We start from the raw sequence: 23,922 nt of genomic DNA, 5'->3' as shown, positions 1-23,922 counted from the left end.
CTGTGAACATGCCTGCAGCAAATTTCTTTAGGTTGATAAATATATCAGGTAGACCAGAATAGAAATCTAACAGACTATTTTCTCAGTAAAAGTCTCTCGGATGATCACTGGCTTGCAACTCAATTAGTTCCATCTGAAAAATGTTATTTGCATTTTCTGGCGCTACTTCAAATGGATTCTGAAACATTCTTATTACTTTTCCAAGCTTATGGCAATCAGTAAATCTGTTCTAAAATTTCATCTGCAATAGGTTGTGTTTTGATGTGTCTTTCAAGATTGAATTGTAAATTCCCATCCTTCTCAAATTTTAGTTCATTGCAGCATGAGAAGTTTGAAAAGTTACCTTCACTAACTTGCTTCACAAAAATGTTTAGTTTTGCTTCAAAAGCTTTCAATTCAATATACATGTCACACAAAGTTTTCCTTTCCTCTGCAACCTTAGATTCAATGTGTTTAGATGCTTCATGATACCCTTTAAGAAAGCCAAATCAAAAATCCATTCAGGGTCAGAAAGTGCTTCTTGACCGTTTCCTTTCTCCTTAAGAAAGACATCAATTCCATGACTTTCAAAGCCACTTGCTTTGATGGGTGGAGCCTCTCAAAATGTTCAATATGCAAAACACTTTGAATCCTTTTTTTAAAAAAATACCAGACCTTTTACTGTCCTTTTCACACCTTTGTTTTGCAAAGCAGACCTGATATCTCCTGAACTCATTCACACAGTGACTTTACCTTTCTTATATACATATATAGCTTCAACATGGTAATTCATGGAGAGGGGGAGTTAAAAAACTGAGTGGTATGGATGCCTGAACTTCGTGGGGTAGCAAAGCACATAGAATGGCCAAAATGTTATTATGGAGGTACAATGAAAATCTTTGGCCAGAGGGCCACGGTGGCTCTCAGCAGCCCTAACCGTAGCCCTAGAATCATAGAATAATAGAGTTGGAAGGGATCTTCTGGGTCATCTGTTCCAACCCCCTGCACTATGCAGGACACTCACAACCATATCGCTTATCCAATGTAGCCTGCCACCTCCTTGAACCTTCACAGAATCAGCCTCTCTGACAGATGACTATCCAGCCTCTTTTTAAATATCTCCCAAGATCGAGAACCCACCACCTCCTGAGGAAGCTCGTTCCACTGAGAAACCGCTATGTCAGGAACTTCTTACAGTTAGAGCGGTTCCCCAGTGGAACAGGCTTCCTCTGATTAGTTTGGTATAATCAGGATAGTCAGGAGCCAACTGGCTAAAGTCTCAGGCAACAAACACAGCACAGTGTTAAACAAGGCAAATCACTCTGCATGTGATTATAACAGACCAATCAGGAATTGAGTAGCTGCAGGTGTTAATGCATGCCTGCCTTAATAAACGACACGGCCATTTCTGGTTCTGTCATTCATACAAGGTAATACTATGAACATTTCATCAAGTACCACTAGTGTTCAGACTGCAGTCAAACACAGCTAGTATTGCAACCACTGGAAACAAGTGCTCAGTGTTGACTTTAGATTGTCTGAGCTTTATACCTTTAAACTCTGCTTTCCCATTTTTTGAAACCACGTTTACTAAGACAATTCGATACTGCTGCAAGTCTGACTATAACAACAATTAAATGCTGCAATGTCATGGAATTTTCTTTCTCCACTTAACAATTGGCACTATTTACCTGCTAATAGCAGCTATGCTCTCATTCTTCGCTGAATGATAGATCAGTTTCTCTTCATCTGTAAGAGTAATATGCTGAATAAATACTTTACGTTCCGGAAGCTTCAAAACTGGCTTCCCTTTAACTTTGCTTGTTTTCGTTCTTCGAAGAGTAATGCTCTTAATGAGGGACTGTAAACGCCTAGCAATACAAAGGAAGTGCCCATGAGACAGACTGTATTAATACTTAAACAAATGTATTTTATTGCATTGCTAAGTATTGTAAATGAAGTTAGGAAAAGTTGCATTTTCCTGCCTTAATGGAACTACTCCTATCAGATGATTTTAAAGGCTGTATTCTCCATGGCAACTAAACTATTTTTGTGCACCATGCTTTTCAAAAGGCACTGAAAGCATTTCATACTTAAGCCCGCCTTGATCTCCCATAGTGACAGGACGCTGGATCGTTCGGTGCCACCACTCTCTGTCTGTAAACGGTTTCAGCTTTAAGAAGGAAAGAAGAGACCACAAGTCTTTCAAGGAATTCTGAATAGGGGTGCCTAAAAAGAAAGGGTGGGTGGGAAAAACCACACATAAATTCATTCTCAGTTAATAGAAAGTGATGGTCAAAACTAGTAAGCAAAATAACAACACAATCCTACAAGGCTTAAGCCTTACCCCAGAATTCCTTCTGAATTATAACAATTATATATCAGCCTTATTTATATTTATTATGTAAAGCTAACCACATATATTACATGTCGCTAAAATTACCACAAAAATTGTTACTGTATATTAAAATTCTGTTCCCCACACCTGACTACCTGAAACCACTTCCACATATTTTTAAGTATTTATTTGTTGGCCATGAAGTCAGAGATGTAAGTGCTGCCAGGATTGATTGGCTCACTGGTAGATGGGAACCCACAAACCTATGAGGCAGTATATCAATATTTAGAACACCACATGCAGGAGATGTGGCAGTGGATCTTTTGTGATTTTAATTCACCGATTCTAAAAGTGAATGCTTAAAAGCAGCTGCTCGGAAAAGAAGCATTCCCATAAAGAAATGTAACTATCTAAACATCTGAGCTTAGCCACTGAAGCATCTTTTAGTCTGGTACAGATGTACCTTGTAAGTCTTCACCTTTCAGGACTAGGAAGCACTGTTTTGCAGTCGTTTAGTCCTGTCTTGGAGGTAGATATCAAACTGTGGGTGCCCAAGGGTCTGAGGTTGCACATAAGGTTCTATCTCATCCCCCACACTTGCTTTTCGACATCTATGTAAAACTGCTGGAAGAAATCATTCAGAGATTTGCATGAGTGGTCACCAATGTGAGGATGGCATTCAGCTCTACCTAGTTTCCAGCAGATCCCAGGAATGCTCTGGAAACTGTGGACAACTACAAGCAGGCAGTTTTGGAATGGCTGAAGGCTAACAAGATGAAATTTAATCCTGACAAAACGGGGGTACTACTTGGGGGGGGGAGAAGTTTGACCCAAGAATGCATCTAGCTTCTGTTCAGGATGAAGTTGTTCTCTTAAAACAGGAGGTTTGTTGCTTACAGAGGCTCCTAGAGCTGAGCCTCCTGATGGATAAGCAAATGGCAGAAGTAGCAGGGGTACCTTCCATCAGCTCTGGCTGGTGACTCAGGTGCAGTTTTTCCTGTAGGAAAGATCTTGCCACTGTAGAGCGTGCCCTGACACCATCCAGATTAAATTACTGCAATGCGCTCTACATGGGGCTATACTTGAAGACCGTCTGACGCTACAGCTGGTAAAGAATGCTGCAGCCAAATGTTGGCTGAAGTGGGTAACAAAGGCCATCTCCCTCCAATCCTGTTCCACGTACGCTGGCTCCCAATTTGCTTCCAGGCTCAATTAAGGTGCTGCTATTAAGCTTTAATATCCTATACATATTGGAGCCAGCATATTGTAGGAAGCACCTTCTTCTATATGAACCTACCTGTCCAGGCATCTTTGGACATCTTACTTCAGGTGCCTCTGCCATCAGGCAAAGGGCCTTCTCAGTTGTCCAACAAAAGTTTCAAACTCCCTCCCCAAGCAGATTCACCTCTCTCTCGGTGCCAGTCTTCCACTAGCTGATGAAGACTCTTTTGTTTCATTTGGCATACCCCCAGTAAATTCTTACTGACCCTTCCCCATGGTTTTGCGTGTGTATTTGTATGTCTGCTTGTTCTTATTGTATGTTTTGATGCTTTACGTCTGTTACTTTGGGGACTATTTGGGTGGAAAAGCAGCAGAAAAGAAGTACATGTTTTCAGTAAATAAATGTATAAATAAACTCAACATATTATCAGAAGAATAGAACAAATACATCCATAACCCTTTGGGCTGAGTCACACCGACTGTGAGAATAGGATGTGGCCATTTCCCCTGTTAACGATGGCCAGTTTGTAGTGGCCATATTGTAAGGCAACAAAAGCAGAATCACAGAATCACAGAGTTGGAAGGGGCCATACAGGCCATCTAGTCCAACCCCCTGCTCAACGCAGGATCAGCCCAAAGCATCCAAGAAAACTGTGTATCCAACCTTTGCTTGAAGACTGCCAGTGAGGGGGGAGCTCACCACCTCCTTAGGCAGCCTGTTCCACTGCTAAACTACTCTGACTGTGAAAAAATTTTTCCCTGATATCTAGCCTATATCGTTGTACTTGTAGTTTAAACCCATTACTGCACGTCCTTTCCTCTGCAGCAACGATGTTCTTTCCCACCAAGGCAGCATCTGTAGCCAAATGAGCACTAATGCTTGAAATGGCATCTCTAGCTAGCAAAAGCAGCCACATCATGTTAATAGAGGACTGCAGTGTTCAGCCTATAGCGTAATACCTGTCAAAATCCATCTTCTTTGGGCATCCAGATCTAGTACAGCCTTAGTTTGCTGAGCATTTGGGTTTCGTATTGTGTGTCCTTCATCCAACACCACTCTCAGCCACTTAAATTTGTGCAGAGGACTATCACTCTTTGCCTGGAACAAAACAAGAACTGTTCTGATACTTCTGAACACACACATCACATTTATTCTCTCTTGCAGAAACAACTTTGTGAATTTAATATGAGGAACAGAAGAACTCAACTGAACACAGACCATTCAAGCCAAGTACAGTGAAACTAAATATGCACGCACATGCCACTAGAAGCCAAGTGTTCGTTTTAATACTTCCCCAAAAGCTATTATAGCTGAAATACAATTTCTAGATTTGCATGTAAAAGAAACATTAAAGACATATATATTTTTAACCACTGCCAATCTATCAATTTCAGAAAAACATCAAGGCCCAGTTTCAAAGCAAATGAAATAGCAGATAACTGACGTTTTCTTAAGGGACAAATCTCTACTTCACTAAAAAGCAAGCGTATGAGTACTTCCATGGGGAGGATAGCCTAGGCCCAACTCAATCCTAAAAGTGCCCGCACTGAGTTGCAATAAGAAGGCTAGGATTTCCCCATCCCACTCACAAATGGAAATAAGCCACTAATGAACCAAAAGTCAATTTCTATTGGATGAGAAAGGCTTCAAATATTTGAAAAGAATACAATCCACTTTCAAATCATAATACAGACCACTATGTTGAAGCTGCACCAGACACATAGATTAATTTGTTTTATTGACGTTTATCGAGGTAACTTTGGCTGGACAGATATTTATTATGGATTGGGGTTGGACTAGAATCAGGGGTAGTCAGCATTCGCTGGCAGGAGCTCCTGGGACACCTGGAGGGCTGCAGTTTGACTACCCCTGGACTAGATGGCCTGTATGGCTCCTTCCAACTCTACGATTCTATGATTACAGAATCATAGAGTTGGAAGGGGCCATACAGGCCATCTAGTCCAACCCCCTGCTCAACACAGGATCAGCCCAAAGCATCCTAAAGCATCCAAGAAAAGTGTGTATCCAACCTTTGCTTGAAGACTGCCAGTGAGGGGGAGCTCACCACCTCCTTAGGCAGCCCATTTGAAAAATCATCTGGGTAAATACCAAGCCCTGCTTTACAATCATATGAATACTTTAATGCTGAGCGGATCAAGATTCAACAGTTGCAGTTTTATCTCGGTATCGCTGGATTAGACTGAAATTATAACAACTGAACATTAAATAGCCTTGAAATGTTGCTTGCTTTAAAAAACTTTAGGGCAATGAATGTCTTCCATAAAATACCTGAAAAGTATTAGTACTACAAGTACAGAACTTGGATACGTAAGTTTTATAAATTATATACTGCCCCTCCCCATGCTCTAAGAAGACAGGCGCTACTCATTAACCAAAACATTTTACTTACCCCATAGTCACTAGATAAAACATTGTAAGTTGTTAACACAATATCCTGTCTTGAAAGTATTGCTGGATCTTTGGTGCGCTCCGAACCATAGTAAATGTAAGTGTTCAGATGAACAGCTGGATCAATATGTTGCTCAAGCTGATCCTGAAAGTAACATTGATAGAATTGAGTTCTGAACAACTGACAGCTAACATAGCAGTAATTATTGCCAACAGTGGATTTTCTTCAAAGAATAACCATGCCACTTACTGGTGAAACTACTGTAAAATAAGGAGAGAATACAATTCACTAACTGAGCCTTCAGGGAGGGTGGTATATAAATATCATAAATTTAAAAAATTTGCAACTGGGAGAGAAGTGTTCCTTGAGTAAGCCCAAGGAGGTCACAATCCTAACTTGTGGTCAAGCCTGGTTGCCTAAAGGAACAGGTCTTTATTGCCAAGGGTCTCCCTAATGTTTCCTATGGGATTTTGATGGAAATGTTTTTACAAAGTGACAACTTTTTTTGCAGTTGTTCAATGAGTATTAATTAATGAAGCTCTATAATCTGCTGTTACAACATGCGTTGGCAATTGTGGGGTTGCATTTTCAGTTATATTTATTATGTTTATTTTGCTGGAAAGAACCTCTCAAGACTTGGATTAATCAGACACAGATGTCTTTAAATAAGCAAACAAAAACAAATGCAGGGAGGATATTGTAAACGGGGAAAGCTGTTCCACCCCCCCCCCCCCAAGAATATCTCAGCACATGGATGAATGAAATATGGGAGTGGGTGGTGACTTCTTTGAGCTTATAACTTATGTGGATTCCATTACAAGACAGCTTTCATGAATATAGTCCCAACAGTTAACTCAATTATCTGGATTTTCCCAAATCTTAGTTCAAAACAAGTTGCACTATTACACTCTTGTGTAGAACCCAAAATAACAAACCTGTAGATATGTCACAGTCACGAGCGTTATGTTGAAGTTACTAAAGCTAGCAAAATAATAACGCACAATACTAGCAATCAGTACTATAATTATGTTATCAAATCTGTATTTTGCCAAATCCAAGTCATCTTGTCTATACCATAAAGCTGCTGATGGCATCTTTTTAACCATTAAAAAAAAAATGACAAGCAGGGATGCTGGAAGACTGTATCGAAGTTAACCAGCATTCTGCTCTTGCCCTCCACCTGAGGATGTGTTTCTTGGAATCTTTATTTCATACACAAGCAAATAGCTATGACATGTTCAGGACACCTGTCTCCATAACAAGAGATATTATTCCTATAATTTCTAAGGGGTTGCATCTAATAAGTCTCTTCAAGGACTCTTTAACAGAAGGAATTTATTGGATCCCATCTACTGCCTTTTCCTGCATGAAAACTGAAAAAACAAAAAAGTACACTACTAACTTTCTAAGGCTACAAAAACAGAATAGACATTTCAACAGGATTCTACTGAAAGAATGATGCAAGCCCAGTATTCAAACATGCCTTCTATAGTAGTAGAAAAGACAATGGTTAAAAATGTAAACTTACAGTCCAGTTGCTGAGAACAGAAAGTGGGCAGACGATCAGTGTTGCTCTAAGATCTTCTTCAGCTTCAGCATTATTAGACTGCACAGCAGAGCCACCTGAAAGGAAAGGAAGAAAATATACCATTAGCAATGCACACACAACAATGTTCTCTTGTAGTCCAGGGAGAGATAAAGCACATAATTCTATGTGCTGTCCATTTTTGCTAACATTCAAATGTTGTATTTACCACTACATAGGAATTCCTACATAGTCTTGCAAATACAGGCATAGCCTTGCAAATATAGGCTAGATATCAGGGGGAAAATTTCGCAGTCAGGGTAGTTCAGCAGTGGAATAGGCTGCCTAAGGAGGTGGTGAGCTCCTCCTCACTGGCAGTCTTCAAGCAAAGGTTGGATACACACTTTTCTTGGATTCTTCAGGATGCTTTGGACTGATCCTGCGTTGAGCAGGGGGTTGGACTAGATGGCCTGTATGGCCCCTTCCAACTCTATGATTCTGTGAAATATAAATGTTCCAGGTGTCTCACTTTCCCATCTACAGCATACTACACTGACAAGAATAAAATGACTGGGCTCAATACCTTTTTTCTTTGCTTTCTTTGAAGAAACAGCTGGTTCCCCAAGAGAAGACGCAAATGCATTATCTGTCACCATATCGCAAGAAGCTCCTGCCAAGAAATCAGGTTTTAGAACCATGTGTCCATTTGTTTGTACAAAAGTTTCACTTCCTGATCTCTCTGTTCCATAGACTAGATACACAATTTAAAACGTATTATTTCAAGGAGACAGCTTACAAATATTCCATAAGATTAGTGCTTAGCCATAGGTGCATTCAATCTTAATACAACCCAAAGACATCGGAACCAAACTTGCAACTTATTCATAAAAGAATCTACACCTCCGTTAACTGATTCTCAATAGCCTATCCCTTTGACAGAATGTTTAAACCTCACCACATCATGTTTTTGGTTTACTCCATTAATTTGCAACGTCATATTTTTCTGCAAATCCGCAAATTTCCTCAAATATCAGCCCCTAGCTTGTTTGCAGGTTTTGCTGCTCAAGTTATCCGTGCAGGGACTAGGCAGTTAACCATTAGTGATTCTTCCTAGCTTAGCTCCACACCTAGTTCAATTAGACAATGTGCATACTTGGTCTAGGAACTCCCACACAAGTGTGGTAGGGAAACACAAATACATTGATCACACTTACCGCATAAAGTATTATGATGCAGTAGGCCTAGACTATTATTTCTTATTATTATTCAGGCTTATATCCTGCCGCTTTCCAAAGACATAAAACTCCCATAAAATCCCCATATAAAACCCATTATACCCAGGGCTCTAAAGCCACAAAAGACAACTAATAAAAAGTCACAACATGCATTCATATGTTGAAAGGACTTCACATGCCAGTTCAGTATTGTCTCCTCTGGCAGAAACAGACATTCTAGGGTCTCCGGCAGAGAAAGGTCTTTCTAATTCCTGATACCCAAATTGCATTAAGTGGAGGTGCCAGAGACTGAATGCAGAATCTCATGACCAGCAGAGGTCTCCAGAGTCTTTGGCTGAAGCTCTTCCTAACCTAGCTACACAATATCCCACTTAAAGAGATACATAAGACTGAAGCATTCATACATACTACCACTGTGCATGGTAAAACAGTAGGGTCAATTCTAGCAAATAGATGACTAGAAATTCTGTTAATCAGATGACAAATTAATCAAGGTTGGTATGATCGATGTCAGCATGATAGATGTGTTTTATTACGTAGTCACACTGAATAGGGGGCCAAGTTTTTAAATGCAGCGTTAGACAAGGACTAGGAGCAATGGGGGTTCAAATTACTGGAAAGGAGGTTCCACTTAAATAGTAGAAAGCATTTTCTGATGGTGAGGGCTGTTTATAAATGGAATATGCTGCCTTGGTGAATGGTGAAGTCTCCTTTGTTGAAGGATTTTAGGAAGAGATGGGATGAACACCTCTCAATAGTGTGTTTTTAAAATCCTCGAGAAGTTGGGGGCTGGACTGGGTGGTCCTCTTGGTCTCTTCCAGCTGTGTGACTCTAATATGCTGTGTATGTATAAATATTGTGGGGAAAAGGGTATATTTTTTGGAAAATCAATATACAAAATTGATAAATATTATTGATTGCTTTGATTTATAAACCACCCTTGGAACAGAATATTAAAGAGCAATCCAAAGCAGATCGCCTCAGAATTATCTCAGGTCTATTTAGCACGGCTTACTTCCAAGAAAGTATTCTTCAGGATTGCATTATAAAGGTTTTATAAAGTTCATTCACCCACAGAATAATGCTTGACTAGGAATATGGTCTGTGTCTGAAATACAAAAAACTATCAAGGGATACTGGATAATTTACTGAAATTACAGATGTAAACTATATACATAAAAGGTCCTGGAAGACAGAAATAAATTAAGGAAAATACTGGCTTGAATTTAAAGGAATAATGAAGATTATGTTAATTGCTTCCTTTTAATACTTTTATGGGGCTTTTTTCTTTCATTTCATTACTGCAATTCAGAACAAAGACTGATACTCTCATTGTAAAGGTTTGATTGTTAAAAAATATATATCTTTTGCCAAAAAGACACCCCCCCCAATATTTATACTTTTACCCTCATTACCAGAATGTTTTTATTTATACCATTTTCCCTTACCTTAGATACCTAAATTCTTCCTTCTACCCCTTAATTTTTCCTTAAAATATTTCCCCTTCTTTTTCATTGATAAATGTTAAATTCTTATATAACCTAGAAATATTAATATTGGATGGGTTATGACAAAAAGGAACACTAAGGAACAACACATTTCACAATCAACGTATTCAGTGGCCAAAGATACAGATAAATGAACCACAATTATATTAAGGACTTACTAGCCAAAACTTGAAAAATGACAGAGACAAAACAAATATGGCAATGACAGTTTTTCAGGACACGATTCACCACTCTGACTAGAGCTCTGGTGGTGGATTTGCTAAAAATGCTGAGAGTTTCCACCAGATTTCACCATTATGAAATGGCAGAAACTTGGAAGTGTATAGCATGGTCAATTACAAGTGAACAATGAAGCTGAAGGGACCCACCTTCAGTTCCCTCCCTGCCAACCCCTTGACTCTTTGTGCCCCCCGCATCCCGCATAATCCTATCCTTCCACCAGGGGACACTGCTGCCCGCTTTGGAAACCACTGTTCTAAACAGACAATGAATGTATTTAGTCTAATATAAAAATTACAATTACTTACAAAGTATTCTGATGCATAATAATAAAAGCAATACCACCATACTATTAACTTTATGGCATGCAAAACTACCATGATATCTCACAAGTGTCTTACAGTGCAATTCTAACATAAACCCACTGATTGCAATATACGTTTCAGCGCAGCGTCTCATACCTTTTCTTTTTCTTGCTCCTAGCTGAGTTTTCGTAGCTTTAGCTGGTAAAACAGAGGAGGGAATGTCAAACAGTAACTACATGAATATTAAGAAAATGTCATCATCACAGAAATAGATTTAACACAGCTCACCGTTTGCTTTTGTGTGTGTTAGCTTCTCTTCAGACTTTGAGTCACTGCCGTCCATATATGCGGGTTTCTTGCCTCTACCTTTACCTCTAACAAAATAAAAAAGAAGACCAAACAAATATGCTTTATATGAAATTGCTAGGACAGGTTATCTAGAGCAATGGAGTGAAATGCCACCTATAGGAAGATGGCATCCAGCTTCTTTATTTCCCTTTAACTGCTAAATCCGTTTGGTTTTAGCAGTTCTAAAAAGCTGCTTGGAGAATAACAGATGAGGGCCAATAAACTGAAGCTGAATCTAGGAAAGACTGTGGTATTGCTGATCACTGGAGAAGCTGCTCAGGGGTTGCCAATTCCTGTCCTGGTGGGATTGTCAATGGTATTTCAGAACGGATGGAGGTGAGCAGTGGGGTGCCACAGGGCTCGGTACTAACTCCAATACTTTTCAAAATTTTTATCTATGATCTGGATGAGGGGTGGGGAGAGATTACTCCTTAAATTTTGTAAAAGTTGTAGCGGGCACTATAATATTTAAGCTGTTTTTCCCTGCATCTGTTTATTCAAAGGCCCATGGGCAAATAGATTTTCAAATTCCTACCTTTTGGGGCAGGATGACTGAGGAAGAACAGAATCATTTTCTTCGTTTGTATCTGAAGAACCGGGCACTTCAAAAGAATTACGCAACAACAAGAAAAAGTCAAGCTGTTTGCAGGAAACTATATTTTATATCAGGTGTCTCCGACATGGTGTCTGTGGACACCATGACCCCCACCCAGCAACTTTCTTGGCACTCACCAAGTGGTTTTAGAAAGTGGGTGGAGTCAGATGGGGCTTTTGCTCAACAAGGCCTCTTATGCCTTGTTGCGATTGTCTGTGCAGATTTTTATAAAAGGAGTTGCCACCTCAATACAAAAATCTTCACTGTACAACTGAAGATGAGCGTGTTAAGCAAGAAAATATTTTCAAAAAATAGGTTCATTCAAAAAGGCATCATCTTAAGCAAAGCTCCATGGTTGGCTCCCCTCATCAGAATTCCAAAGCTTCCCACAGATGCAAAAAAGTTGGGGACCCCTGTTTTATATAAATTAGAAATCGCCCAAATTAACTGCTGCAATTGGAGGACCCTCAGGGTCTCAGGAGGCATTTCATTCTACCTCTGGCATTCTCCCCATCCCAAATGTTTCTTCTTTATCCCTCTTTCCATATTTCTTCTTCCTCCCAACCATTATCTGCCCCCTCATCTTTATCTTTCCTTCCCTCCCACATCATAGCAGCCTTTCTACTTTTCTTCTCTCCCACCCACTTAACCACCTTTTTCAGTTCTCTCCTCTTTCACTTTTCCCTGTTTCCGTCCCACTCTTTTTTCTTTTATCTTTCTTCAAGTGACTCTCCCCTACCCCTACTTTTGACTGAAAAAAACAAGGCTCGGTAAGATTGCTGAAGCTGCATAGCAATCACAAACATGGAGAACTTAGACTTGGGCTTTCAGTGGTAATCACAGCTTAAATTTACAGAAGTTGCGTCTATTAGTGGGAGGGGGGGTAACTCTTAATTTTTGTTTGTAGATTTCAGATTTTTCTGCAAATTTAAATCTTCCAGCAGGTTGGCGGAGGGAGGGGGGAATCCGTTTCCCTGACCCCACAATGAAGTCTGAATTAAATATTGTGATTTGACAAGGTAGGTTTAAAACTCAGTACGTCTCTAAGTAAAGGGTACAAATTTCAAACAAATTACCTTTTAAGTCAGTTTTCGCAGTAGAAACGCATTTCTAAAAAAAACAAGCAAAATACACATTCAGTTTTGGGGGGAGGGGGCTTTCCTCCCATAACTATTATTTGTAAAAAAATTATGCTGCCTGCTCAAGTCAGTTTACAAAATAAACCATAATAAACATATTAGACCATATTAACTAAAATCCAGCATTAAAAATACAGCCAGAGTATAAAACCATAAGACTGTGTAAAATAACAATTCTCAGACTAATGCCATACTAAAAGAATGCTAGAAGTTCATCCCCTTCATTAAAAGCCTGAATAAAGAGAAACGTTCTGGCCTGCACCTGAAAGAGAACCATGTAGGCAGTCGGGGAGTTTCAAGGAGAAGTGCATTCCATGACTGATGAGCCACTACTGGAAAAGCCCTGCCTCTGGTTGCCACCGCCTCTCCTCTGAAGGTGGGGGCACAAACAAGAGGGCTTGTGAGACAAACTTTAACTAGCAGGCTGGGCAATATGGGAGAAGTACCATGATCACAAGCTATTTAGGAGTTTAAGGTTAAAAATCAGCACTTTGAATTGTGCCTAGAAACAAATGCCAAACCAGAGCAGGCCTTTAAGCACTGGGGTGCTATACAGTCCCTGCACCCTGCCCTGACAGTAGCCTGGCATTTTGAACCAACAAAGTTTCTGGACATTTTCAAAGCCAGCCATATTTAAGTGCCCACACAGCAGTAATTTAACCTGGATGTTACCAAGACATGCATCACCAAGGGCAAATCATGCTTTCTGAGGAATAGCTATAGCAGGTGTGTCAGCTGCAGCTGATAAAAGATGCTGCATGCCTCAGAGGAGACCTGGACCTGCAGTTTTAAGCCAGGATCCAGCAATATTCACATGCAATAAATCTGTCAAGGAAGCACCCCCCCTTGAAGGACAGGTGGACTTCTCAAACCCTGAGCAGTTGCACCATTGAGTAACAGCACCTCAGTTTTGTTTGGACCGAGCTTTAGCTATACTACAAAGAATCAAGATACTTGTCCTGACATTAATCAATATGAGATCAAGAATATGGGTCTCTCACCTCACTTTTTTTCCCAAGAGGAAGAGGTTTACCTCCATGAAAATTAGTCAGGATGACTGCAATAGTGGTAAGCGTTTTGCCCTGAGAAACACAAGCACATTCGAAGTCAGTACTTTTTTTATTTTCTCAAATCAACCACATCACTTCCCTATGTAGCACACATCATTACCAATCCCATATCATCTGCCAATATTCCTCCAAGCACATTTTCCGGTCGCTTTTTTTCAGCAAAGTTCGTGATCGTATTGTAGAAGTAGTTATCCTTCTCTTCCCAAAACGGAGGCAACTCCTTATTGTTTTCACGCAAAATCATCCATGCTAACGCTTGCTTTTGATGTGGAAGTAATGATGTTAAAACAGCCTGGAAAGGGGGGGGGGGGAGAGAAAGGAAACCAAGATTAATCCATTCTATACTTCATATGAAAGCCATACACAGAAGTTGCTTGATTTAATATTTAACTTTATTTTTTAGTATTGCACAGCTATCCTTGTATTTAACATCCATTGGTATACTTCTTTAAAATCAAGAATTTTAACCAACTAGGTGCCAAGCCCATTGCATTCAGGAATACGGCGAGTGATAGATTAGGGTGGTAGAGTGGAAGAACTCTGCAGGCAGACTCCCCTCCCCCCAGGACTACAGATCCCTGCCATGTGAGAGCTGCCCCTGCTGGTGAGTTCCATAACAGCTGCCTGCTATGGAACTCACCTGCAGGGGCTGCTCTCATGCATCAGGGATCTGCAGCCTCCAAGCCTCAGAGGGAAGTGGAAGGAGGAGGGGGTGGTCAGAGGTGAGAGACAAAAGGCAATTGGTTGGCTGCTGGGCAGACAGGCAAGCCAGTTGGAGGAGGCACTCAGGGGTGGGACAGCCTCCCTGAATGGGTGTTAAGCGTTGAGTGGCACTTAAGCCATGAGACACACTCCTCCTCCAAGGCCTTACCAGAAATATATAGTGAAACAGATATGCTCTATTCAAAAGAATGCATACCCCTGCTGCTTCCATTTCACATGTTTTATCATCTTCTTTCAGATCTTCAAACAGTTTGTCAAACTCAGTCTTCAGCTACAGCATGAGATGAACAAAAACGTTACTTTAAAATAGGTAAGGAGTATACGATGGCAATGGCCAATATAAAACGGATGTTCTAAAATAACATACTAAGGTTACAAAATAAGTTATCATATCTAAGCCCTTGGTATTTGGAACCCATCATGTTCTATCAAGAAGTTACGCATGCAATTACACAGTGAACTATTCCATGAGTCACTTATGCACAAGATTCGATGATAGATTTTTATAGTTAAAGCAAAAAAATATTTGAATGGAAGTTGTTCCTCGAATTTATTTCAAAGGTAGATGTTAACAAGCCCATGGGTTTGTCTGCAATCCACGGTTCAGCTCCTAATTTCATACAATACAATACAGCCCTTGCATTCCTCATACAGAATTGTTCCCTGAAAGCTGACAATCTGCACAGAAAATCTGCTTTATTGGAGTATCACTTGAATAGACAGACCCACATCTGACTAAGCATGGATAAGGATTTCAATCACAGACTGACATGACTGTTTTATTGTTGCAATATGACAATGCAAAGAAATCTGTTTTAAGACTGGGGCATTTTGGTTTTGATTTCTAAAGAGGAAACATATGATATTCATATAAGCTCAATATATGTTTAAGTTTTAAGACTTAAAAATGAATTCAGTTTTTAAAATATCAACACACATTCTTGAAAAAAATAACGTTCGTACTTCTTCAGTTGTCATTTGTACAGCAGTATGCCTTGGAGCGCTGTAACTTGGTCCCGCTCTTCCGGATGTCCCACCATATCCAAAACCCAAGCTTAAGGCTGTAATTTGAAAGGGGGAAGGGGAAGAGTACTTAATATCTGTAATACCTGCTTCCCAGCATATTCTCTCCTACACTAAGTAAGAAACGTATCCACATTCATAGTTATTATTACATAATGAAAAATAGGCTGTGTTCAATTCTATGCATAAATTTATAAGATATAGTAAAATATATCTTATATGTTGTGTTGGAGCCCATTTGATATGAGGAAAGGCTGCAGAGTTTTTAGACGTCTCAGCTTAGAAAAAAATGACTGGGGGGAATGATATCATAGAGATCTATAAAATTATGCATGAGGTAGAGAGAGTTGACAAAGGAAACCTTTTTTCTCTCCCCCCCCCAAATACTAGAACTTGAGGGCATCCAATGAAGTCAATGAGCAGCAGATTCAAGATGGACAAAAGGAAATATTTCTTTGCACAGCAGTGATGAAAATACAGAATGTAGTGATGGCCACACCCACAGGCAACTTTTTAAAAGGAATTACTCATGGAGAATACACCTATAATTTGCTACTAGCCATAGTGACTGAGGGGAACCTCTACATTCACAGGCCATAACTCTCTGGATCCCAGTGCCAGGAGATAACATCAGGATAAAACCTTGGGCTTCATATGGCCTGTTGTTGTACCTCCAGCCACTGTCTGAGACAGGATGCTGGACTAAATGGTCCACTGCCATGATCCAGTAGGGCTCTTCTTCTGTTATTAAGAGAAATCAGGCTTGTTTGTGCTTTAGTTTGATTCAATGCATTTCTACTAACCTCACACACAAGATAAACTGTAACTTACATTTTCCTGGAGGAGCCAACTTAAAGGTATGCATATCTAGATGCTTTAGAACCACGTTCTTATTCTCTGGTTTCCCCCAAAAACTCAGCTGAACTGGCATAGTGAAAGCATTTTTTGCTCCATAAGGAACCACACTAGACAAAGAAGAAAAACAAACACTTATAATAAATTGTAATAGTTTCTATCTAGGCTACTTCAATAAAGAAAGTCTATAAGGAACTATAGAAAAAGGACCTTAAGGGACTAAAGATATTTTTTTAAATTGAAAGAGTCAAATTAATGGTTCCTACTAACGTGTATATTTCATCATCATCACCATCACCATCACCATCACCATCACCATCACCATCACCATCACCATCACCATCACCATCACCATCACCATCACCATCACCATCACCATCACCATCACTGTAATATAATTTTAAAAGGCAAATACTCTAAGCTGCTTTCCACCAGGGGAGAGGTATGGTTTCCTTTCTGCTGTTGTAGCTGCTGATACAGCACAGTGGCAACCGGGCTTCCATATGGCAAGTTTTCCCATAGTTTCCCTGCCCCAATCTCTTGGTAGGAGCCCTTCACCCACTCCCGTGATAGCAGGATTTTTCCATTTTTTAAATAGCAATTTAATGTTATAACTGTGTAAGGGGTTCTCTGAATTCCTAAACTTTCATTTTTTTAAAAAGTAGATTTCTATCCCCTTTTGTTGCTGTGATATACCGTTCTGCTTATATTTCTGCAGTGAAAAAGGCTAGAGAATTATCTCGGTTTAACAAGAGCTGGGAATTCAATGGGTCTATTACACATATTTAAGATCCTATTGTGGCACAGGGTGGTAAAGCAGCCGACATGCTGTCTGAAGCTCTGACCATGAGGCTGGGAGTTTGATCCCAGCAGCCAGCTCATAGAATCATAGAGTTGGAAGGGGCCATACAGGCCATCTAGTCCAACCCCCTGCAGGATCAGCCCAAAATTCAAGGTTGACCCAAAGCTCAAGGCTGACCCAGCCTTCTATCCTTCCAAGGTGGGTAAAATGAGTACCCAGCTTGCTGGGGGGTAAACGGTAATTACTGGGGAAGGCACTGGCAAACCACCCCGTATTGAGTCTGCCATGAAAACGCTAGAGGGCGTCGCCCCAAGGGTCAGACATGACTCGGTGCTTGCACAGGGGATACCTTTACCTTTATTACACATATTGTTTTATCAATATGCTAGAAGATTTAAAAACAACCCCCTGAGCAGCAGGAAGAAACGGCTGCTGTGAGGGAAATGACTGCCACGTGAGCTAAACATCCATACACTCTAGTTTACAGATTCCACATCCTGATTTGAAATCAAGTCTGCAATCCTATGGTCACTTTCCTAGGCTTGCGTCTTACTAGTAGAATCATAGCAGTGCAATCTCAAAAAAAAAATTAAAACACTTATTTTGAGAGTTGTCATTAAGTTGCTACTCAATTTGACTTCAGGAGAAAAGACAGCACAGTCTTAGTATGCTTTAAATATGGGGGAAATCCCTTACCCTTCTATTAGCGCCAATTTGGTGTCCATGATGTGTGCCAGACATGCAGCCAGTTCTTTTTTAATGTGGCCCACCTGCTCTCCATTCACATTGTTCACTTTTATAGCGTTCGCATCATATCGGTTGCTGGGCTCCCGCTGGAGTGCCACCATTTCATTATTATTGACCTGTCCAAATATCCAAATTTACTTACTGAGGCATATTAAAGCACAATAAAATACTCAGCATATACCTTTTAAAGAAAACTGAGCTTAATTTTATGCTACACTTTTACCTATAACGCTTTCTATGCAAATATTAAACACAATGAAGTATACAGGCCATGAAGTTATTCTCCTCTAGACTAGATCTTCACAAAGGAATTGGCCCTTATAAAATACTGTGAGACCTATCCTTAGATGAAAGCTAATGTTCAACTGAGTGTAGAAACAATCCCATCCTATTTTGAGACCAATGCAAAAGCATAACAAAATATAGGGAGCACTTTAAACTAGCAGAAACGTCATATTTTCTAAATTCTTAAATCTGAGCTTTTAATTTTAAATTAAATATTAATCATTTAGTTTTTAACCTCAGTATCAACATGTAAATAATATTGGAAGTTAGCAGTATTTTATTGACACTGAACAAAACCAAGTTCTTGCGTATCAGATGGTCTGGGTATTTTTAAACAGGTTAATCACCTGTCAGCGGCAAACTACAGATACACTGTACACATTTGAATAGGGGAAGACAGGTTAAATTTAAAGGACCAAAGGAAACTAGTATGATTTCCCTCTAACTTTTCCCTCTCAGGAATCCTTTCCAGCTAGGATTGGGTGCTTCAATCCCAGCAGCCAGCTCAAGGTTGACTCAGCCTTCCATCCTTCCGAGGTCGATAAAATGAGTACCCAGCTTGCTGGGGGGTAAACAGTAATGACTGGGGAAGGCACTGGCAAACCACCCCGTATTGAGTCTGCCATCAAAACGCTAGAGGGCATCACCCCAAGGGTCAATGACCCGGTGCTTGCACAGGGGATACCTTTACCTTATCTTAAATCTAGAACCTCACGTTGTACGTACTTACATTTGACTTCAGGGGGAAATGCTCAGATTATTAAGATGTTGACAGCAACTGCTGCTATATCTTTAACTACTTATTAGCAGGGGTTACAATATTCTCAGATATCTAGAATGTTTATATCAAAAGCAGTGCTTCTGTTTTTCCCCCCAATCTAGTTATCCATGCCCCCATTTCTTATACTTACCACCCCGTTATAATAGCGCAATCCAACCACAGTGCCACGCAAAGTTCCGAATAAGACACCTGAATCGATATCTTCATCGGTCATTGCAATGCCACCTATCTCCAACACGTCATCAAAAGCAGAAGAATATTCATGAGTAAAGGGGTTGTATAGACTATCTTCATAAAAATCAGAATCCCATTCCAAGGAAAAGTCTCTGCTAAAGAAAATATAACAAAAAAACGTTAAAACATTTACCTTTTTTACTTTCAAGAACATCATTTAATTCAGCATTTAATTGATTCTTAAGCAGTTTAATGCCTATTGCATGGAAGAAAACGAGACTGTACAAATCATCAAATGTTGGGAAAGGGATGAAGCAGCCATATCACTTTTAACAAATCTGAGTGGGCAACTTGATAACAAAGCTAAGAGACTTGTGGTACAATCCTATGATTTTTAATATAAATTTGAATTTAATGTTTAAAATTCTGTTTTATTGATAAATCTATTGTAAAGCATCTTGAGCCCTTGGGGAAGGATGGCATATAAATTCAATAAATAATCCTGTGGAGAGACTCTTATCGAAATCCATTGATTTCAGCTGCCTTAGACCAGAATAGCTCTGCATAGGATTGTACTGCATAAATCCTAACAATCTGATAAGATTTAAAGTAATTCCATGTGCAAGTGGCAGTGAGGACTTTTGAAAAAAAACACACACACGTACCAGTTATGCTGATATCATATGAAAAACCTGCACAGCTGTTTTTCTTTTCTTTTTTTCCCTGACTTCTACATTTAATAGAATATAAGGTCCGCACGAAAGATTCAACCTGGCCTTGCGGCAAATACTGCGGGCTAATGATCAGAAGGTATGGGTCAATGTATGTAATTTTTACTCTGTGTTTGTTTTTTTAAATAATTTTATTGCATCTGATCTTGCAATGGCCTATGGCCTAGTGCAATAAAGTTTGACTTTGACTAGAATGTAAGGCAGAAAGATAAGTGGACCCAACCCTTAGAAACCTGTAAGAATCATTCCACTCGTGTACTGTTAGCTCCTTTGCAGTCGTGAAGAATGAGGGTTTCCAGGCCAGAAGAGATCCTTTCCTTATATGTGAACTAATAACCTTTTGTACCAAGGATACTGCTCTGAGAATGAAGGGTAGGCTTTCAGTAGTGGGAGATTGTCATGGACCTCTCTGGCTTACCACAGCAGAGTCCTCATCACAGGGAGACCTGTCCCTGAGCCCTGCCAGACACTCCTTGTGATGGGCTCTTCATCGAAGGGACCCTTCACTGGCACTAGCAACACCCGCTGAGCCAGCAATGCTCTCAAGCCCAGTACTAGGCCTGCCAGTCTCTCCCAGTAGCTGTGCAAGTGAAGAGCTGGGGTCAAGCCATGGACCAGACACAGCAGTGATTGTGGGACCTTGGCCCCCTATTCCTCCTGAGTAGAGGAGCTGACTCAGCTTCTCAGATGACCCTAACACTGGAGCTAGCATTGCCGTGGGGAATCTGCCTGGACAAATCTGCACTGACAGAGGAGTCAGTATGGAATCAAGTTATCTTCAACGCTACTGACTACCCTACCAGCAGTGTTTACATGCACTGCCAACCCTCTAAACCAGGGATTCGCAGCCAGGGGAGCCCTGGGGATACACGGCTTTCTCCAGTTTGATGTAGTGGCTAGGAGCGTGGACTTGTAATCTGGCGAGCAGAGTTTGATTCTGCACTCCCCCACATGCAGCCAGCTGTGTGACCTTGGGCTCACCACGGCACTGATAAAGCTGTTCCAACTGAGCAGTGATATCAGGCCTTTCTCAGTCTCACCCACCTCACAGGGTGTCTGTTGTGGGGAGAGGAAAGTGAAGCCGCTTTGAGACTCCTTCAGGCAGAGAAAAGTGGCCTAGAAGAACCAATTCTTCTTCTTCCTTCCTGCTTTTAATGGATTCAGCAACAAGCTAGGGAACTGGCTGCTTCCAATGGTCTCCCTCCCAAGTGTAAGTTCTCTTGTGGTTTCTGTGCCTCGGAGGTGGCAGAACCTGCACGCCTACTCCCGCCTAAAACTGCCTCCTTTCTCCCCTCCCCTATCAACCTCAAGACAGCCTCTTAATGCAGGTGGTGATGTCACTTCGGGTGACAACCTTATCCATGGTTCTCTTATATATTTGTGAAACAGGCAAGGGGATGGAGACTGTCCTCTCCTGTCCAAGATGGAATAGGGCCAATCAGGGTGCGGCCAGCGCTGGCTGCACCCTGATTGACCCTCCCTCTCCATCTTCCATCCTCCCTCCTTCTCTGCTTGCAGGGGGGAAGATGCCCTTTCCTGTAACCCGCAAAGCACTCAGAGGCTGCGAGAGCGCTTGCTGGGCCCCAGGGAAGCCGCTGGGGCGACGGTAGGGAGAGGGGGAAGGTTCCCTTCCCTAGGGCCTGGCATCGCTTGGTGGGCCTTAGGGAGGCGGCCACAGCACCGGCAGCCCACTGGGGCCTGGGGTGGGGGCCTTTCAAAGCCTGTTCTTGTGAACAGGCTTTGCTGCTAGTCTACTTTAGAATCAGAGTCCAGTAGCACCTTTAAGACCAACAAAAATTTATTCAGGGCATGACCTTTCGAGTGCAAGCACTCTTTGTTAGACTCTTCTTCCACCAGCACGGTGGGAGCGACCAAAGGAACAATAACTGATTTAATGAGTTATTCACAGTTTCACTGTAACACCCAGGGGTACTTAGACTTGGATGGCTTAATCTTTGAGATAAGCATATGCTACTGGCAGGATCAACCAGGTCACCAGGAGGCTACTTCAGACCAACACAGCTACCCATTTGAATCTATGCTTACATCTTCTGATTTCTTTCCTTCTGTGATTTTATAATAACAACTAGGGGCCAAGCCTGTTGAATTCAGGAATACAACGGGCGCTAGATTTGGGGGTGGGGTGTGGAAGATTTGGGGGGCCTCCCCCTCCCCCCAGGACCTAGAAAGGCTGCAGGCAGCTGTTAGGGAACACACCAGTAGGGGCAGCTCTCACGTGGCAGGGATCTGCAGCCTCCAAGCCTCGGAGGGAAGTGGAAGGAGATGGGGTGGTCAGAGATGGGGGATGGAAGGCTGGCTGCTGGACAGACAGACAAGCCGGTTGGAGGAGGTGGCACTCAGGGGCAGGACAGCCACCCTGAGTGGGTGTTAAGCACTGAGTGGCACTTAAGCCATGAGACACACTCCTCCTCCAAGGCCTTACCAGAAATATTAAGTGGAACAGATAATGCCACACAAGATGGACATCATGATTATGCTCACACTGGCAAAAGCTGACAGCTCCCATGCAAACATTTCAATTTTTTAAGTACCACAGGGTCAAAGAAAGGGCAGGGGGAATGTCTGTGATACTTTGTCTACTGCTTGAACATATGAACCAGCAATATGGGTCAAACGGAAAAAGAGATGTGTAAAAGCTTCCATTCTTTTCACTCATAAGCTGTTCTCCACAGTAACTGTTCACACTTTTAACTTGCTTCTAACATTGAAACGATTCACACAACCAGACAGACCTGGCATAGAAATGGGAAGGAGACAATAGCCCACCTAGCCCAACACCCATATTCCATGCTGCTTGCTAAATAGATACCTCTGCTGCAAAGTCCACACCGGACCTGGAACCTATCCCTTTTCCCCACTACCCCCGCCTCTGCCCCGGGCCCAATCAGGAAGCAAAGGAGGGCTGTAGAGGCTTCTCCCAGCTCTGGGGCAACCACCAGGAAGAAAAGCAACCTGCTGGAAAGCTCCAGCCACCGGCAGGCCCGGTGCTTCCAGCAGCAACAAGAGCTTACCATGGGCCTCGTAGGGTCACCAACTCTGGGTCAGGGAATACCTGGAGACTTTGGGGGTGGAGCTGGGAGTGGGCGGGACCTCAGCGGAGGATAATGCTACAGCGTCCACCCTGCAAAACAGGCAATTTCCCCGAGGGGGGACTGACTTCTGTCACCTGGAACATAATTGCAGGGGATGTCCCGGTCTCACCTGGGGACCGCTCTCTCTGGGGACAGGGGAAGAGGCCGCGAGGACTCGCCTCGCTTCTCCAGACCCAACTAGGGGATCTCGTAGCTCGTCCAGCCTCCCCCATTTACCTCTGGTACTTCCAGGCCATGGCGCCGCCTGCGGAGCAGCACAACCTTCGCGCCTCTTTGTCGACCAGGCGGCCTCCGGACTCCTCTGAGAGATCTCCACTGGGTTCGACCTTAACAGGCAGCGGCCGGTCCCACTCACAGAGAAGCTCCGCGGAGAGTTGAACCAATAGGGCGCCGAGGCGGAGCAAGAGCCGCCTCCTGTTGGCTGGTTCCAATTCCCTTGCGCATTATTTCTGAGCGGCTGATGAGCGGATGGGGGCGGGTCTCTGGGTTTGCTTCCAAATGCCGCCGGCGCCGCGCGCTTTATGTGCTCTTGCGCCTGGCGGGCGCGGATGTAACTTCGACCCGACCTAAAGCGGGTTTCCCCAGCAGAACGACCCACTGACCCGGGGGGGGGGGGCTTACTCCCGAGTAAGAGTATTACCGCTAGGCCGTGGTAGTTCCCACTACAAGGCTGGCTTCGGTGCCGTGTTCAGCAACGTTGCCAGAGAGGAAACGCAGAAATTCACGCAATGAGGTTCATTTCTGAGGACCTGTGCCGGTGCTCTCGTCGTGGCGCCCGACTCCCGTTTCTTGCTG

The 23,922-nt window shown here is 42.0% G+C and overlaps 1 protein-coding gene across 5 annotated transcripts in view; it reads right to left on the bottom strand.

Annotated features, from left to right (window-relative positions):
* HLTF (helicase like transcription factor) overlaps window positions 1–23,571 on the bottom strand; it is a 34,014-nt gene extending 10,443 nt beyond the window's left edge. For 3 of the 5 annotated variants that reach the window (XR_013233459.1, XM_077348713.1, XM_077348716.1), the window contains exons 1-18: window positions 23,344–23,571; window positions 19,240–19,438; window positions 17,993–18,159; window positions 16,471–16,604; window positions 15,580–15,677; window positions 14,813–14,887; window positions 13,994–14,185; window positions 13,825–13,905; window positions 12,761–12,794; window positions 11,625–11,691; window positions 11,030–11,115; window positions 10,898–10,939; window positions 8,058–8,144; window positions 7,478–7,572; window positions 5,950–6,093; window positions 4,499–4,637; window positions 2,073–2,208; window positions 1,671–1,850 (exon numbers count right to left, since the gene is read on the bottom strand). Coding sequence is in view for 4 of the 5 variants with exons in the window: in XM_077348713.1 (XP_077204828.1) it covers window positions 1,671–1,850; window positions 2,073–2,208; window positions 4,499–4,637; window positions 5,950–6,093; window positions 7,478–7,572; window positions 8,058–8,144; window positions 10,898–10,939; window positions 11,030–11,115; window positions 11,625–11,691; window positions 12,761–12,794; window positions 13,825–13,905; window positions 13,994–14,185; window positions 14,813–14,887; window positions 15,580–15,677; window positions 16,471–16,604; window positions 17,993–18,159; window positions 19,240–19,438; window positions 23,344–23,363 (1,976 nt within the window). In the remaining variant the exon portion in view is untranslated. Of the gene's footprint in view, window positions 1–1,670; window positions 1,851–2,072; window positions 2,209–4,498; window positions 4,638–5,949; window positions 6,094–7,477; window positions 7,573–8,057; window positions 8,145–10,897; window positions 10,940–11,029; window positions 11,116–11,624; window positions 11,692–12,760; window positions 12,795–13,824; window positions 13,906–13,993; window positions 14,186–14,812; window positions 14,888–15,579; window positions 15,678–16,470; window positions 16,605–17,992; window positions 18,160–19,239; window positions 19,439–23,236 lie in introns of all 5 variants that reach the window. The other 2 variants (XM_077348714.1, XM_077348715.1) reach the window with 2 other exon arrangements.
* Window positions 23,572–23,922: the final 351 nt, after the last annotated feature.

Source organism: Paroedura picta, chromosome 8 (assembly GCF_049243985.1).
Source record: "Paroedura picta isolate Pp20150507F chromosome 8, Ppicta_v3.0, whole genome shotgun sequence".
Classification (NCBI taxonomy): domain Eukaryota; kingdom Metazoa; phylum Chordata; class Lepidosauria; order Squamata; family Gekkonidae; genus Paroedura; species Paroedura picta.
Note: the sequence above shows the minus strand (reverse complement) of the source record. Positions and strands in the feature narration are given on the sequence as shown.